The sequence below is a fragment of the Leucopleurus acutus genome (assembly GCF_964270905.1).
Source record: "Leucopleurus acutus genome assembly, chromosome: 2".
NCBI classification, from domain to species: Eukaryota; Metazoa; Chordata; class Mammalia; order Artiodactyla; family Delphinidae; genus Leucopleurus; species Leucopleurus acutus.
In genome coordinates, this window is record NC_139143.1 from 55,289,814 (window position 1) to 55,306,312 (window position 16,499).

General features: G+C 37.2%; 1 protein-coding gene across 2 annotated transcripts in view; it reads left to right on the forward strand.

Moving 5' to 3' along the window:
• Positions 1–292: 292 nt before the first annotated feature.
• The window catches only part of SHCBP1L (SHC binding and spindle associated 1 like), a gene marked incomplete at both ends in the record, with an annotated part of 45,524 nt that continues 29,317 nt past the window's right edge, over positions 293–16,499 (forward strand). Inside the window, 5 exons of one of the 2 annotated variants that reach the window (XM_082832883.1) lie at positions 293–790; positions 2,487–2,636; positions 10,633–10,847; positions 11,751–11,837; positions 11,907–12,125. In XM_082832883.1, the coding sequence (XP_082689009.1) occupies positions 314–790; positions 2,487–2,636; positions 10,633–10,847; positions 11,751–11,837; positions 11,907–12,125 (1,148 nt within the window). The remainder of the gene's footprint in view (positions 791–2,486; positions 2,637–10,632; positions 10,848–11,750; positions 11,838–11,906; positions 12,126–16,499) is intronic. The other variant, XM_082832882.1, reaches the window with a different exon arrangement.

Consider the following 16,499-nt stretch of genomic DNA (forward strand, 5'->3'; position numbering starts at 1 on the left):
TGAGGTGAGTAGGGTGAGGTTAGAGCCAGCGCCCGCGGAGTGGGCATCATCTAGTGGCGCCCCTACCCCGCCCGCCAACAGCTGGCCCAGAACCTTCCTTCCCCCACGCCCCGTCGCGCCCCACAGTATCCCTACCTACCTCCAAGCCCCAGAACCACCCGCGACACCCGGACCCGCGCCCACCACCCCATCCCGTAACTCCCTCCAGGCGGGATCCCCTCGAGCCGCCGCGCTCGTTGCTCGCCCATTGGCCCGCGCGATCCGGGCCGTAAAGCGACTAACGGTTGCCGCTGGCCCGCAGGGTGCTGAGGAGATGGCGTCGGGATCCAGAGCCACGGTGCCTGAAGACTCGGTCCGAACCGTCAGCCCCGGGCAGCGAGGCGAGAAGGCTGTCTCCGCGCTCACCGGGGACTCGGTGGAGGCGGGGACCCTGAAGAGCGCCGCGTCTGCCGTGCGGTGGGTGGTGGCCTCCCCTCGCCCCGTGAAGCGGAAAGCCGTCCGGGAGGCGGCCCAGCGGCGGCTCCAGCTCCTGCCGGGCTCTCAGGCCGAGGGCCGGGGACAGGGGCCCGAGGAGGAGGAAGAGGAGCCCCTTCTGTCGGTGCCGGAGGAGGATGACGAGAAAGCGCAGCCACTGCCCCCAGTCTGCGTGTCCCCCATGAGGGGGATGTGGCGGGAGGAGAAGGTGGCGCTGTATTGCGACGAGGTGCTGCAGGGCTGCAAGGTGAGGAGAAGGAGAAGAAAACGGACGGGAATCCAGGGGGACTCGGGTCTTCCTCCTATGCTGATGGGGGTACAGAGGGCACAAAGAAACCCTGCATTTCAAAAAGTAAATTTACGGGGCTTCCCTGGTGGCGCAGTGGTTGAGAGTCCGCCTGCCAATGCAGGGGACACGGGTTCGTGCCGCGGTCCGGGAAGATCCCACATGCCACGGAGCGGCTGGGCCCGTGAGCCATGGCCGCTGAGCCTGCGCATCCGGAGCCTGTGCCCCGCAACGGGAGAGGCCACAACACTGACAGGCCCGCGTACCACCAAAAAAAAAAAAAAAAAAAAAAAAGTAAATTTACTCCACACTTCCAGGGCTTCCACCTTGTTAGAGGTTCCCAGGCCCTGTTAAAAGAGTTCCAATTCGATTTTCCTTCAAACAGATCACATAGTGTTTTCTGGTTTTCTGAGAGGTTATCAGTGCCCAGGTATGCATCTTAGTGTTTTCGTTAACAATCTGTGCCCAAGCGTAAGGATAAGGTTACTTAGCCTTGACTTTTACACTACAATAACTCAAAACGTTTACACTTTAAGAGTGGTTCCCAGCCATCAGTCTAGGATGTGGAATGAGGTTTTGTAAAGAAGATACATACTTGGTAATACTGAATAGAGCAAATATTGTTTCTTCTAACCTGTTTTTTCTTTTTTTAAGTTATAGCAGAAGAATTTGTGTACAAGGATTTCATTGCACCGATGTTTATAAAATTTAAAAACTAGAAACTAAATTTCCAACTATGGGGGCTGTAAAGAACTTGTGGTGGCTTCATGTAATGGAAAATCATGCAGCTGTAAAAATTATGTTTTCAGAAACTATAGATATGCTTATGCTATAATGTTAAGGGAAAAAAATCAGAAGACAAAACATATGCTTCATATGTATGGATGAATATATGCATAGAAAAAAGACTGGAAGGAAATGCACCAAAATATCAACAATGGTTATTCTGGCTGTCAGGATTAGGGGTGGTTTTTGTTTTCCTTATATTATCTGTATTTTGCAGATTTTCTGTAGGTTAACCATATTTTATAATCAGAAGAAAAATTTTAAAAATACTGTTACCATAAAACTAGAATGGTATTTAATGACCAACTTATATTTGATATTCGAGGTTGGAGAAGGCTAGACGTCTTAAAGGCAATTGAAAAACATTTATATAAATCACAGTGTCATTAATCAGTCAGGGTCTAATGACTGAGTTTCATAATAGTTTATATTATTTATCATTCCTGAGGTCGCTGAATTGAAATGTAGAAAATCAAATGGGCAGATATTTATTGAATGCTTAATATGCTCATTTGTTGTATAGAGTGGATTTCTATTTTAAATTTTTATGTACTGAATAAATTTTAAATAAAGTCAATAAATCTTTAAAGTTCAGAAAAAGTCATTACTGTTTTTTAACATGATAATAACTATGTTTTTATATGTATAATTACAATATACTTTTTGCTCAGTGGATTAATAAAACCAGTTACTTAAAACATAATAAGTAGATGTCTCATCTCTGAATTACTCTATTGAGTGAATAGATCTCTTTTAAATTTATTTTAATTTTTTAATGTTTCTATTTTCCATTAAATATAGATTCAGTTAAAAATCTATTATTTCCCAGGTTTTTCATTATTTAAGCATATATTGGTTTCATATTTAAATAGAAATCAGTAAAAAAAATATAAATCTATAATTTCATATATTTATATGTATCTATTTTTTCTTTTGCTAGGCAGAAGATGCTGATGATGCTATGTGTAGATACCTATCAGAAAAATTAAAGTTGAAAGGCAAATGGCTTGGAGTCTGGAAAACTAATCCTGAGTTATTCTTTGTGAAATATGAAGAAGCTTCTATTTCTTTTGTTGGTATACTGGTTGAGGTAAATAATTTTCACCTGATCCTTGTTCTTTGAGTGAAATTATCAGTTCTTTTTAAGACCAAAATGTAACCTTATTAATTTGAGGCTTTGATACTTAAACAAAGGTTGACAAAAGTTTACTTCTATTTTAAGTTTCTAAGCAAATTAATAGTGTAAAAAGAAGGTAAGGAGGGATATTAGCACCCGTTTACCTATAAACAGTTGTCATTAAATCAAATCTAGTAGTATTACATAATATTTATTAGCCTAGTTTCAATTGCTCAAATAACATAAAAATAAAGTGCATTTCTTAAAATTTAGTAACTTAGGCTTTAATTAACTTGGGCCTTTTCCCCCCATCATTTCTCTTTAATCTTCATTTATCTGAATTATGAGGTTTAGTTACATTAGGAAAGAAAAAAATAGATCAGAAAACTATCGGTAAAATTTGAAATATTTTCCTATGAAAAGTGCCCTTTTAGTATAATACATCCACTTCCAAACCTTCAGCTGATACAATTTTGCTTTTATAGGTCTATATGTTAAATATTGTAGCATATTTGACATGATAAATTCAATTCACTTAAAGGTTAATTATCCTTGTATAGAAATCAATATTTACAATCACAAATGGTACCCCTGTTTCAGATAGATATTTCAAATCTGTGGTTTCGGTGACAAGAAAAAATTGTGTTTGAAACTCATTACATTGCACACTGCCTGAAAACAATTCAATTCTGTGTTATATGGAAAAGTAAATTAGTGGTATTTTTACATTAAAGATGGCATATTTTCAGTCATAGATGCTACAAAAGAATATGAAAGTCTTGGGATTAATTTTCCAATAATACTCTATTTTTAGTGGTTCTTTGAGGTTTGACCAACTTCAGATTTTGAGTAGATTTTGCCTAGAACTTTCATAACTTCTTTGGACTTTTTTCATGTGGATAAAATAAGAGGAGGTGGACTCTATAGTATCTGAAAAAAATTTTTTAACAGTATAAGTTTGGGTTTTTTCAGTCAAGTTTTATGGGGAAGTCCCACATATACAACATATTAAAGTGGAACATTCCTGATTGAAATGAGGGATGGTAACATAGCAATTGCTTGGCTTCTCTCTCAACATCACATGATAGCCCCTACATTCCATAAAACTTTTCAAGATCCCTAAAGTTACATGGAAACTCACTGGATTGGGTTATCCAAAAATTCTATCAAGTTCTAAGATTTTACATGCAATATATTTACTCTCTTCCTTATTCCAAAAATAACAAACAAGATTACACATAATTAGATTGCTTTAAAATCCTCTACAAAATGCTAACGTCCTTTAAACATTAGAAAGGTGGGAAGAAAAGCGAGAACAGAAGAAAAGCAGAATAACATACTGGCAGATTCTAATTTGCATTACAAGGCATTGAGACTGCTCTTGGGACCTCTTTAAGATTGTGCTGCACCATTCACATTTGGTGGTTTTGTCTGCCTCCACTTCTTTAGTCTTACTTGGATCGAAATATCAACAGTGCTATATAATGCTCCTTGTTCTGAAGTTACAATAATCTATTCCTGTGGACCTCAATCTCTGGCTTTAGCTTTAGATGCTATATTAGTTTTTCTATTGCTGCTGCAACAAATTACCACAAATTTGGTGGCTTAATATAAATTTGTTCTTTTACAATTCTATAGGAAAGGAATCTGACATGGGACTAATTGAGCTAAAATCAAGGAGTAGACAGGGCTTATTCCTTTCTGGAAGCTCTAGGGGAAAATCTGTTTCCCTGTCTTTTCCAGCCTTTATAAGGTACCTGCATTCCATGACTTGTGGCCCCCTTTATCCATTTTCAAAGTCCTTCTCACACTATCTCTCTGGTTCCCTACAGTCTAGAAAGGTGCTTCCATTTTAAAAGACTCATGATTAGAATGGGCCCAACCGGGTAATCCAAGAGAACTTCCCCATCTCAATTCCTTAACCATAATTACATCTGTAAAGTCCCTGTTGCCTTGTAAAGTAATATATTCACAGGTTCTAAGTATTAGGGGACCATTTGAGGGCCATTATTCTGCCTAATACAGATCCATACAACAAAGAGAAAAGGCTTGGAAATATAATATTTGATTGGAAGGAAATCTAGCATATCCTTCTTTGTTACAAAGTGGGCCAAATATTAAGGAAACTTTTTTATAACCTCTGTAGAAAGCAATTTGGTAAAATATATTAAGAACTTTAAAATAGTTTATTTGTTGTAAGTCAGTTATTTCTCAATAAAGCTGGAAGAAATAAAAATAGTAAGAAATAAATAGACCCCACTGCACAGAAAAATAAATAAAAATTAAAAATGTTCATTTTATTTCTAGAAATTCATTCTATAGAAATCATAAATGTAGAAAAAGATTTAATGTATTTAAGGTAATCAAGTCATATTTATAAAATAAAAAATTGGGAAGACCATGAAAGTTTAATAATAGGATATGGGTCAAATAAATGATAATTTATTCATAAGATAGAATATCATGTAGTTATAAAACTTATGATAACAAAAAAACTCTTAATGATTTGGAACATGCTCATTGTGTACATAAAGTAAAACAGAAGACACAAAACTAAATATACAGTATGATCCAACGGAGTACATAGGAATAAAACTGGAAGATAAAGAGCAAAAGGTTAACAGTGATTATCTCTGATGACAGAATTTTGGTTGATTTTTTAAAATTTTGTAAAAAAAGCATGTCTAGTCACCATCAGTAAGCTTTCTTGGACAACATGCTTTAAAATTTTGTTTATATCCCTTGATGAAGGCTTAGAGAATCTTTAATTTGCAGATGTTTAAGGGAATTCTCAGTGGATTCTGGAAATTGGTTATTTACCTGATTCTGCTATATCATAGTTGTAAAGAGGAAATAGTAACTTTGGGCTGTGCTCAACATTCACAGCTTACATCGCGGCTATTTCCACACACTCCCAACTCCAGTAATAGGCTCCTTGGTTTTAAAGCCTGTTTTAAAACTTGGTGATCTCTAGACCTGCTGGACAGCTTTTGGGATCTCCCTCCATCATCATCCTAGAAATTTCTTTCATCATTCTCTTGTGTAAATAACCTATTTCCCCAAATTGCTTTTTTCTTAGTTTATTCTCTCATTTTGGCCAAGGATCTTATCCTAATAGCTTCACGGGTAAGGGCACAAAGTAGATAAAATTTTTGTGATATTGTGTGCTTGAAAATATCTTTACAGATCTTCAAGTTTATTTGACAGATTAACTGGATACACAAATTCTAGGTTTGATTTCATGTCCAGAATTTGTAAAATTCTATTCCATTGTCTTCAAACTTCCAGTGTTGCTGGTTGAGAATCCAGTGTCACTGATTCTTTGATGATATATAGATAGATATATAGATATAGATATATAGATATAGATATAAAATATATGTATATATTTTTGCGGCTGTGTTGAGCCTTCGTTGCTGCGCATGCGCTTTCTCTAGTTGCAGCGAGCAGGGGCTACTCTTCGTTATGGCGCGCAGGCTTCTCATTGCAGTGGCTTCTCTTGTTGCGGAGCAATAGGCTCTGGGCTTGCGAGCTTCAGTAGTTGGCGGTGCGTGGGCTCAGTAGTTGTGGCTCGCGGGCTTAGGTGCTCTGTGGCATGTGGGATCTTCCTGGACCAGGAACCCGTGTCCCCTGCATTGGCAGGCGGACTCTTAACCACTGTGCCACTAGGGAAGTCCAGCTGATATATTGTTTCCTGTCTGAAAACTTGTAGTATCTTCTCTTATAGTATTGTCCCCAGAGTCCTTCACCAAAATGATAGCAAAGGGATTTTTTAAAAGGTACCCAAGGACAAGAGATAGAAAAGGAGACAATAGCAACACAATTTAGAAGGTGTAAAACATATAAATAAATGACAACTGACTTAGTAGAGCTAAGAGGGTTGAATTCTGTTTACAGTAGGGAAAGCCGAAAATAAAAACAACAACACTTAATTTACACTGCATAACCCCAAAGGCTTAGGAACTGACTGTACTGAGAACTTGAATTGGCTTGAAGATGGAGCTTGAATTCAAGAAGAATAGCTTGAAAGCTATTTAAGAAACAGAGACTTCCCTTCCAGGAAGATGGAGTAGACAAACTTTTCCCTATTCTTCCTATCAAGTACAGCTAAAAACCCTGGATTATATGTGTAAGTAAACATAAGACTCTGCAAGTTGGAGAGAAGGCAGATTGTCTAGGGACCTTGTGACACAAGGAATGACATGATGATGAGTTCCCTGGGCTTTGCTTCATATATCCTAGACTGTGTACCAGAGGAGCTGGAAACCTGGAAACACCAACAGGTGTAGGAAAAAAAATAAAAAATTCCCCTCAAAAGCCTGCTTTCTCTAGTCAAAGTTAGGAAAGGGACAGCCAAACAATACAGAAAAAAAACTGCTGCTCTTCACTCCCATCTTGCAAGAAAAGGCAAAGTGAAGAACCTACACTTCCACCCTTGCCAAGTTGTAACAAGGCACACTAACCCCACTCCCAGAGTGGTGTTAGAGAAGATCTAGTGGGAAGAAAATGGGGAGCTGGGTGATAAGGAACTTTCCCTGCCTTCCATGATGTCAGTGTAGACTACATGGGAAGCCTGGACTACCACCCCCACTGGTAAAGGGACTCCTTCCACTCCCTGCAAGGATGGTGTCAGAAAAGGTCTAGTGGAGAATCAGAACTTTCACTACCACCCCCATGATGTTAGTGGAGACAACGTAGGGAGCAGTAATGAGGTGCTCTCCTCTCTCTGAGCCAGGATGGTATCAGTGGAGGCCTAATAGAGAACCTGAACTCCCACCCCTGAATAGCAGTAATGAACAACCCCCTCATCCTCCAGGATCAACAGAGGCTGAGCAGAGAATCTGGACTTCCATCCCCATCTGGCAGTAACAAAGCCCCTTTTCCATGCCGGATTGGTGTCAGAAGAGGACTGATAAAATAAAAGATTTAAATAAAATCAATACTCTCACAATGTAATACACAAAATGTCCAGTTTTCAATAGAAAATTACTTGTCATCACTCTCAATCACTTCTAAGACCCAGGAAGATCTCAACTTGAATGAGATAAACCAATAGACATCAACACTGAGATGACACAAATGTTAGAATTATCTGATAAGGATTTTAAAGCAGCCATCATAAAAATGCATCAGTGAGCAATTATGAACACGTGCGAAATGAAAAAATAGGTCTCAGCAAAGAAATAGAAAGTAAGTAAATGAAAGATATAAAGAAAATGAAATGATGTAAAGAAAAACCGAAACAAAGTTTTAGAACTAAAACTAAAAAATATATAGTAACTGCAATTAAAAACTCAGTGGATGTGCTCAACAACAGAATGAAGACAGAGGAAACAATCAGTAAACTTGAAGGTAGAATAATAGAAATGACCTAACTGAACACCTGAGAGAAAATAGATGAAAAAAACCCCCAAAACCAAAAAATAAGCAAACAAATAAAAAACGGAGCCTCAGGGCCATGTTAGACTGTAACAATTCATGTTTTCAGAGTCCTAGAAGAAAAGATTGGGCTGAAACAAATATTCAAAGAAATAATGGCTGAAATTCCCCAAATTTGGCAAAAGACATAAACCTACAGATTTAAGAAGCTGGCTTGAGAAGCATGGTTAAAGATGGGAGTATCCCACTGAAAAAAAGATTGTGATACTTCATTGGTACTGAATGTTAGGATCCTCTGTCTTCTACCCTGATTCTCCTTCTAGAACACAGGCAGCTAAGGCATATCTCTCTAGGCATTAAAATTGAAAGATTCTTCTATGATCAGTTCAAAAGAAAAGATCTAAAGATACTGATACATGAAGTTCCCATGGAAAGAGCCTGGGCAGAACATCTTACAGTGGATCCATAGTAGACTTGTTCCACACAGACCTTCCAATTACCTTTATAGTACTCAACTCTTAAATATGAGCAGACAGCCAAGGGTCACCAGACATTTGAGGAAACTTAAATATCAAGACAGTGGTTAAAACAGCAGAAAAGAAGACATTTGGAAGAAACAGATGACAGGGAGAAGAAACACACACACACATATATAAAACTATTAATATTCTCAGAAAGAAGAGACAAGCTAAAGCATTCATGAAACAAGAACTGGATCCTGTATGATGGGAAAATTCCAAGAAAGAAAGAGAGCTTTTGGAAAATAAAAATACAACAGCAAGTGAAAAACTGAATAGAAGGATTAGAAGCATTAGAAGATAAAGTGGAGTAAAATCTCCCATAAAGTAGAGCTGAAGGACTAAGAAATGGAAAGGAAAGAGAGGAGAGTAGTTAGGGGATTGGGTCCAACATCCAATTAAATGTTCTAGAGAGAGAAAAGGAAGGAGGGAGGGAGGGAAGAAAAGAAGAGGAGAAGGAGAGAGAGAAATAGGAAGAGGAGAAAACAAGAACAACAGACAGAGGAAAGAAAATTGTCAAGTTGTGAAAGTTTCCTAGAACAAAAGGACATGAATTTCTAAATTGAAAAGGCCCACTGATTGTCTAGCACATAGTGAAATTTGAGAACACGAGGGCCAAAGAGAAGGTTGAGCAGGATTACAGAGAGAAAAACAATAAGTTCATATAAATGATCAAGAGGCAGAATAGCATTGGACTTCTCAAAAGTAAGTTCTTAACTTTAAAAAGCTATGTAAGTATATTGTCAACAAAAGTGATATCCTAACCTAGAATTCTATACCCAGTCACACTATCAGTTAAGTAAAAGAGTAGAAAAAATTTTCTCTTTTCAAGGATATCATATAGTATATAGCCTTTTCAGGTTGGTTTCTTTCACTTAGTAATATGCATTTAAGGTTCCTCCATGTCCTTTCATGGCTTGATGGCTCATTCCTTTTTACCACTGAATAATATTCCATTGCCTGGATGTACCACAGTTTATTTATCCATTCATCTACTGAAGGGCATCTTGGTTGTTGCCAAGTTTTGGCAGTTATGAATAAAGCTGCTATAAGTAGCATTAGGTAAATAAAATCTACTTAAAAATAAACAATTTTATTGGAGATGTACTTGAAAATGTTTAAAATTCATTATTGGAAGTGTATTTTTTTCAGCTTTATTGAGGTTTAACTAACAAAATTGTAGGATAGGGTGTATAACATGATGATTTTATATATATATATACCCATATACATTGTGAAAGGATTCCCTTCATTAAGTTAATTAACATGTCCATCACCTCACATATTTTACCCCCCCCCCCTTATTTGGTGAAAAGATTTAAGTTCTATCTTAGGAAATTTCAAATATATACTACAGTGTTATCAACTATAGTCACTATGCTATACATTAGATCCTCAGACCTTATTCACCTTATAGCTGAAAGTTTGTACCCTTTTACCAACTTCTGTAATTTTAAATTTTGTGTTAATACTTAGCATAATTTATTAATTTTTAAAGCTACTGTCAACTCAGTGGTTCTCAGCACTGATTTTCAGATGTGCTGGAGGTTATCACTCTATTGTGGTGAAATGAGACAAGTAAGCACAATATAGTGTGCAGTTTATGAAGCTAAATTTATTCAACCTAAGGACTTTACCTTTTTTTTTAGGATTTCATTTTTTGATTATGTCCATTCTACTTTTTTTTGGTACTTTATTAGCCTTTCTTTTAAAAATAATGTAATATAGATAGTAGGATTTTTTAAAACATACTTTTATGGCAAAATTAGTCCAAAAACTTTTTTTAATACTACTATTTTATAAAATCCCAAAGTCTGGCAACTCAAACTTAGAATAATGTGGGAGATAGGCAATTCCTCTCATGAACCTTAAAATTAATGTTGTTTAAGAATTAGTTTGAAAAATTGTGTTTATATTTTATTCATTATTGATCTATTATTATTATGTATGTTGATTGTTAGAGAAGTCATAAAAATTTAAAAGAAGAAATTTTGTAAGTAGGTCATATTTGAGAAAGAATTCTTGTGGTTTACTTTCATTTATAATTACAAATTTTATAATATTTATCTTAGGTAACTTGTAAACTACGCCAAAGCTCATCATCTTGTTTCAAAGTTACTGTTTCTGTTGCTGAGCCCTTTTCTTCTAACATTGCAAATATTCCAAGGGATTTGGTCGATGAGATTTTGGAAGAACTAGAGCATAGTGTGCCTCTCTTGGAAGTGTACCCTGTTGAAGGACAAGATTCTGATTCACATGATATTGCTTTGACCTTGGAAGTTGTAAGGTATTAGAGGTTATTTCTTCTGAAAGTTCAATTCTCATATTCAAAAAGTTAATTTAATATGTAAGTTTTGTTCATATAGGCACTTTATTTAACTTTTACTCACTGCTGAATTCAATTTTTCTATTTTTAATGAACATACTTGTAACTTTTACTTAAAACATTCTCTCTTGTGAAAGTTTGCTGTTTTTTGATCTTTTTTGAAATTCAAAATTGAATTTTGAACAGTTCTAGAGATAAGTAATGCTAAATTCTAGGGAATTCCCTGGCAGTTCAGTGGTTAGGACTCAGCACTTTCATTGCTGGGGCCCAGGTTCAATCCCTGGTTGGGGAACTAAGTTCTGGGAAGCTGCACGCCACAGCCAAAAAAACCCAAAATCCAAAAAACAAAACCACTAAATTCTGTTCATATTTAAGCATCTTAAATATATTAGATTTCATTTTTCACATTTAAAGGTATTACAAATACCTGATGTCTTCATCCCCATTGTGATTGCTTCTTACAAGTTGATATCATTTGAGAGAAGCTATACGTAAGCATAATACAGAATACTGGGGGCATGTTTTTGTTTTCCTAATGCTCCCCCAATATAAAAATATGATGATATCTCAAGTATTATTTCTTTGGTAAACAAAGCCATAGCCACAATCTATGAAATGTGGAACATGAATTTTACAATCCCACTTCAAGAAACATTATCTTATCTGTAGTAACTTGAAATAGAATGCAGATCATCTAATGTATAAAGTTTTACTTTTAATATTAGTTCACTGAAAGATCATTTTGAAATATTTTTCTTAACAATTAAGCTTCATATAAAGATTTCTGACATCAGAATGTCTTTTTAATTCTAAACATGTACTGGCTGATTTTGATCACTGTCATCTCAATTTGATTTATCATAGGTTTTTTTATGACTTTCTTTGGAGGGACTGGGATGATGAAGAAAGTTGTGAGAATTATACTGCTTTGATTGAAGAAAGAATTAATTTGTAAGTATAGTTAAAAGCATTCATCACATTATGTAAGATAAACATTGTAACTATACTCATACTTTTCAGGTGGTGTGATATACAAGATGGAACAATACCTGGTCCTATTGCACAACGTTTCAAAAAAACTTTGGAGAAGTATAAAAACAAGCGAATCGAGCTCATTGAGTATCAGAGCAATATTAAAGAAGATCCATCTGCAGCAGAGGCTGTTGAATGCTGGAAAAAGTACTATGAGATAGTAATGCTCTGTGGATTATTGAAAATGTGGGAAGATTTACGCCTCAGGTAATAATTTGTTCTATTTTAAATGGAAACAAAAAGATTGCATGGTCATTCTTTTATCATATCACTTGTCATATATGTTACCCTAATTGAAATAGATTATAAAAGTAGATGTCCAATTTATAAGCACAGGTGCAACTACTAATATTGGAAAATTATTTTTATATTAGCTGAATTCACTGAAATCATTGTTTTGGGTTTTTTTGATGAAAAAAATCGCATATATCTAGTCCTTTCCTTACCTTTCTCCTTTACCTTCTTAATTTTGGCCAAAGCATAAGAAAAGAGTAAGTAGACGTCATCCACGTATAAAATGAAAAGTAGAGAGAGAGTTGACTAATTTGGCTGCCTAATTTCTTTTCTAACCGAAATAAGTTGTTTTTTTGATGTTAAATAAAATAATGCAGATTTAACTGGCATCATTCTCCAGAATACTTCAAAATGTATTAAAATATTTTTACATTACTGTGCAGTAAAGTACATATTTCTGTCTTTGTTTGAAATAGAGGGGAAAGAAGAATTCTTGCTCATGACCCCAAAATTGATGGAAAATCTTGACTGGAGCCAAAGGACTTTTGGCTATTTCATACTAAGTTGTTAAGCTCCTTCCTTTGTGTTCCACCATTACTCATTCTTTGCCTTAGGAATTCTGAGCCATATTTTACTTGTCTAACAATTAATTATTAGCCTAAATATTTTCTTATTCTATTTTCTTTCAAGTTTGACCTTTTTAAATTTTTATTTATTTATTTATTTTTTGCGGTATGCGGGCCTCTCACTGTTGTGGCCTCTCCCGTTGCGGAGCATAGGCTCCGGACTCACAGGCTCAGCGGCCATGGCTCACGGGCCCAGCCGCTCCGCGGCATGTGGGATCTTCCCGGACCGGGGCACGAACCCGTGTCCCCTGCATCGGCAGGCAGACTCTCAACCACTGCGCCACCAGGGAAGCCCTCAAGTTTGACCTTTTAAAAAAAAAAAAAATTACTTATTTGTTTATTTATTTGGTTGTGCCGGGTCTTAGTTGCGGCATGCGAACTCTTAGTTGTGGTGCGCGTGTGGGATCTAGTTCCCTGACCAGGGATTGAACCCAGGCCCCTGCATTGGGAGTGTGGAGTCTTAACCACTGCACCACCAGGGAAGTCCCCAAGTTTCCCTTTTAAAAAATCACTAATAATCTCATTCTAGTGCCCATTTTTGATGTTTCATTGTTAGTGGGATTCCTGTGTAACAAAATCTTAGGATTACTTTGGGGAATCAGTATAGATAAGATTTTTGAAATCCACTTATCTAGAAATCCAGATTCAGTGAAAGTTGAATTTTAATACAAGTTATCGTTACTAGACTTTATATTCTAATGGTATAGGGCAACACAGAGTCCTCTCATCTTAAAAGTTATAATCACAGAGAATCTTATTCCAGGGGTGGTGGAGTGAGTTAATTGGTCAAACCTTTCCATAGGTAACAATTATAATATCTGGCAAAATATATTAAAAGTCTTCAAATATTTTAAGGCACTATGAAATGACCAAAAGCATCAGGAACCAGAAAAGTTTATCCTTGGAATGGGTAAGAAATGGGAACTTGTGGCATTCTGTTCTGAGGGTCATCACCAGTTCTCATAGCCCAGGCAACAAAAAAAATGGCATCTTACTGTTTCAAGGTGACAAAGGACAGTGCTGGCAGAGCAGCTGGAAATTTAGTTGGGATAGTCTGAAAGTGAGAGAGCTGCAAAAGGAGTGAGACCCAAAATTTGAGCATAAACTCTGCTCAGATCCTTGGCTGGCCACTAAACTTTGCTAGCAATGGCAGGGGAGAGAAATCTGGGAACTCTGCTAAATAAGGAAGTATAAGAGCGAAATATGGAAGGTGAGAGAACTGAGCAGAGATGTCAGCTGCTACATACCTCAAGGAAAACATTTTGCATTTTGAGGCCAGGCAAGTTAACTGCCTGCTAAAATACAGGACTAACAATCCTCAGAAGAACATAACACAGAGTTACCAGAGTATATTATCCAAAATCTCCAGTGTTCAACCCAAAATTAATAGGTATGCAAAGAAACCAGAAATTTAGATCTATCCTCAGGAAAAAAAGAAGTTAATAGAATCTGATTTTGGGTGGGCCCAGATGTTAGATTTGTCAGGCAAAGACTTCAAAGCAGCTGTTGTAACTATATCAGAGAACTAAAGGAAAGCATAAGTATACAGAGAATCTCAACAGAGAAATGAAAACTATAAAATAGAACCAAGGATTTCCAGATTCAGCTCTGATATGCAAAGAGCTTGTGAGTTATCAGTCCTATCCTTACAACAAGAAAAAAGCTGAACAAACTTGAAAATTACTTTCTTGGAACTATCAGAGAACTGAGGTCACAGGACAAACTGCCACCCTGAAATCTGGAGAAAGGTAAGAGTCACAGCTAAGATCTGCTTACCTTGAACAGAATCCACTAGAGCCATAAATTGTAAAAGACTTAAATGGTAATTTTGATAGATTGCTGGAGGCTGAATGTTAACTAGTATGAGAGAAACTCCTGGGGAGCTGCAGTTCTTAGGGAGACCTCATACCTTTGTGGGGTTTAACCTCCAGGAGTCTCACTAGTTCTCAGGTGAAGAGCCAAGAAAGATCCCACTATGACTGTGGCAGGGTGAAGGGAAAAGTAACCACTGTGAAATATACCCCGAGCATTTTCCATAACAAAGATCTGTTCTCCAGGGGAAAAGACTTTACCAGAGCTTTTTCCCCACCTAGAGGAAGAGCATTTCCCTGACTCTAGCCCCATCTAGCCTTCTTGTCTGGGTAAAGAGCAGACTAAGAAACACTTGTGAAGGTCACAGTTTGGTGATACAGACTCAGTAAAATTCTGAAAATCAATCATAAGAATGTAGAACATTTCCTCTCTGCCGAAACTTAAAACCACACCAACAGGATTCCAGTATAATAACTGGATTATAGTTAAAAGACCTGTAAGACACAGACTCTTCCAAGAGTAGTTTTAAAGGAAGAGGAGGAGACAGAAATATGGAAAGGAGAGGAGACAGAAATATGGAAAGGAGAGGAGACAGAAATATGGAAACTACAGCAATTTGAAGCCTCTGACACCTAAAGCTACAACAAACAAACACAGGCTACCTCCTGGTTGGATTAATATAAAACCTCACACTAAAAGCCTATCTCCCTCACTTCCTATTAGCCAATACATCATGCGTGGGTTTCAACAAAAAATTATAAGATATGCTAAAAGGCAAGAAAAAACTAAGTCTGAAGAGGGAAAGCAAGCATCAGAACCAGACTCAAGTATGATTTTGGAATTAACCAAACAGGAAATTTAAAATAGCTGTGATTGGGACTTCCGTGGCAGTCCAGTGGTTAGGACTGCGTGCTTCCACTGCAGGGGGCACAGGTTCAATCCCTGGTCAGGGAACTAAGATCCCGCATGCCGTGCAGTACAGCCAAAAAGAAAAAAAAAAAAGCTATGATTAATATGTTAAGGACTTTAATGGGAAAAAAGTACACAACCTGCAAGAACAGATGGCTAATGTAAGCGGAAGATGGAATCTGTAAGAACAAATTAAAAAATCATGCTAGAAATCAAAGACACTGTAAATAGAAATGAAGAATACCTTTGAAGGGCTCACCAGTAGATGGGACACAACTGAGGAAAGAATCAGAAAGCTTGAAGATATGTCAATTGCATTGTCTCAAACTGAAATGCAAAGAGAAAAAATAATGAAAAAACAACAAAACATACAAAAACTGTGGAACAGTTTCAAAGAATGTAGCATATGTGTAATTGGAATACCAGAAGAGAAAAAGGAAATGCAGCAGAAAAAAAATTTAAATTAATAATGGTGAAAGGGCTTCCCTGGTGGTGCAGTGGTTGAGAGTCTGCCTGCTGATGCAGGGGACACGGGTTCGTGCCGCGGTCCGGGAAGATCCCACATGCCACGGAGCGGCTAGGCCCATGAGCCATGGCTGCTGAGCCTGTGCGTCCGGAGCCTGTGCTCCACAACGGGAGAGGCCACAACAGTGAGAGGCCCGCGTACCGCAGGAAAAAAAAAATAATAATAATGGTGAAGATTTTCCAAATTAAATGCAGACACCAAACCACAGATTCAGGAAGCTTAGAGAACTCCAAGCAGGATAAATACCCCAAAATTGTATAAATAGGCATATTATATTTAAACTGAAGAAAACCAAAGATAAAGAAAAAATCTTGAAAGAAGCCTAGGGGGGGTAAGGAAACCCTACCTATAGGTGAACAAGAATGAGAAATTCAGTGGGCTCCTTATAAGAAATCATGTAAACAAGATGATAGTGGAGTGAAATATTCAGTGTTGAAAGAAAACCACCATCCGAGAATTCTATGTCTAGTGAAA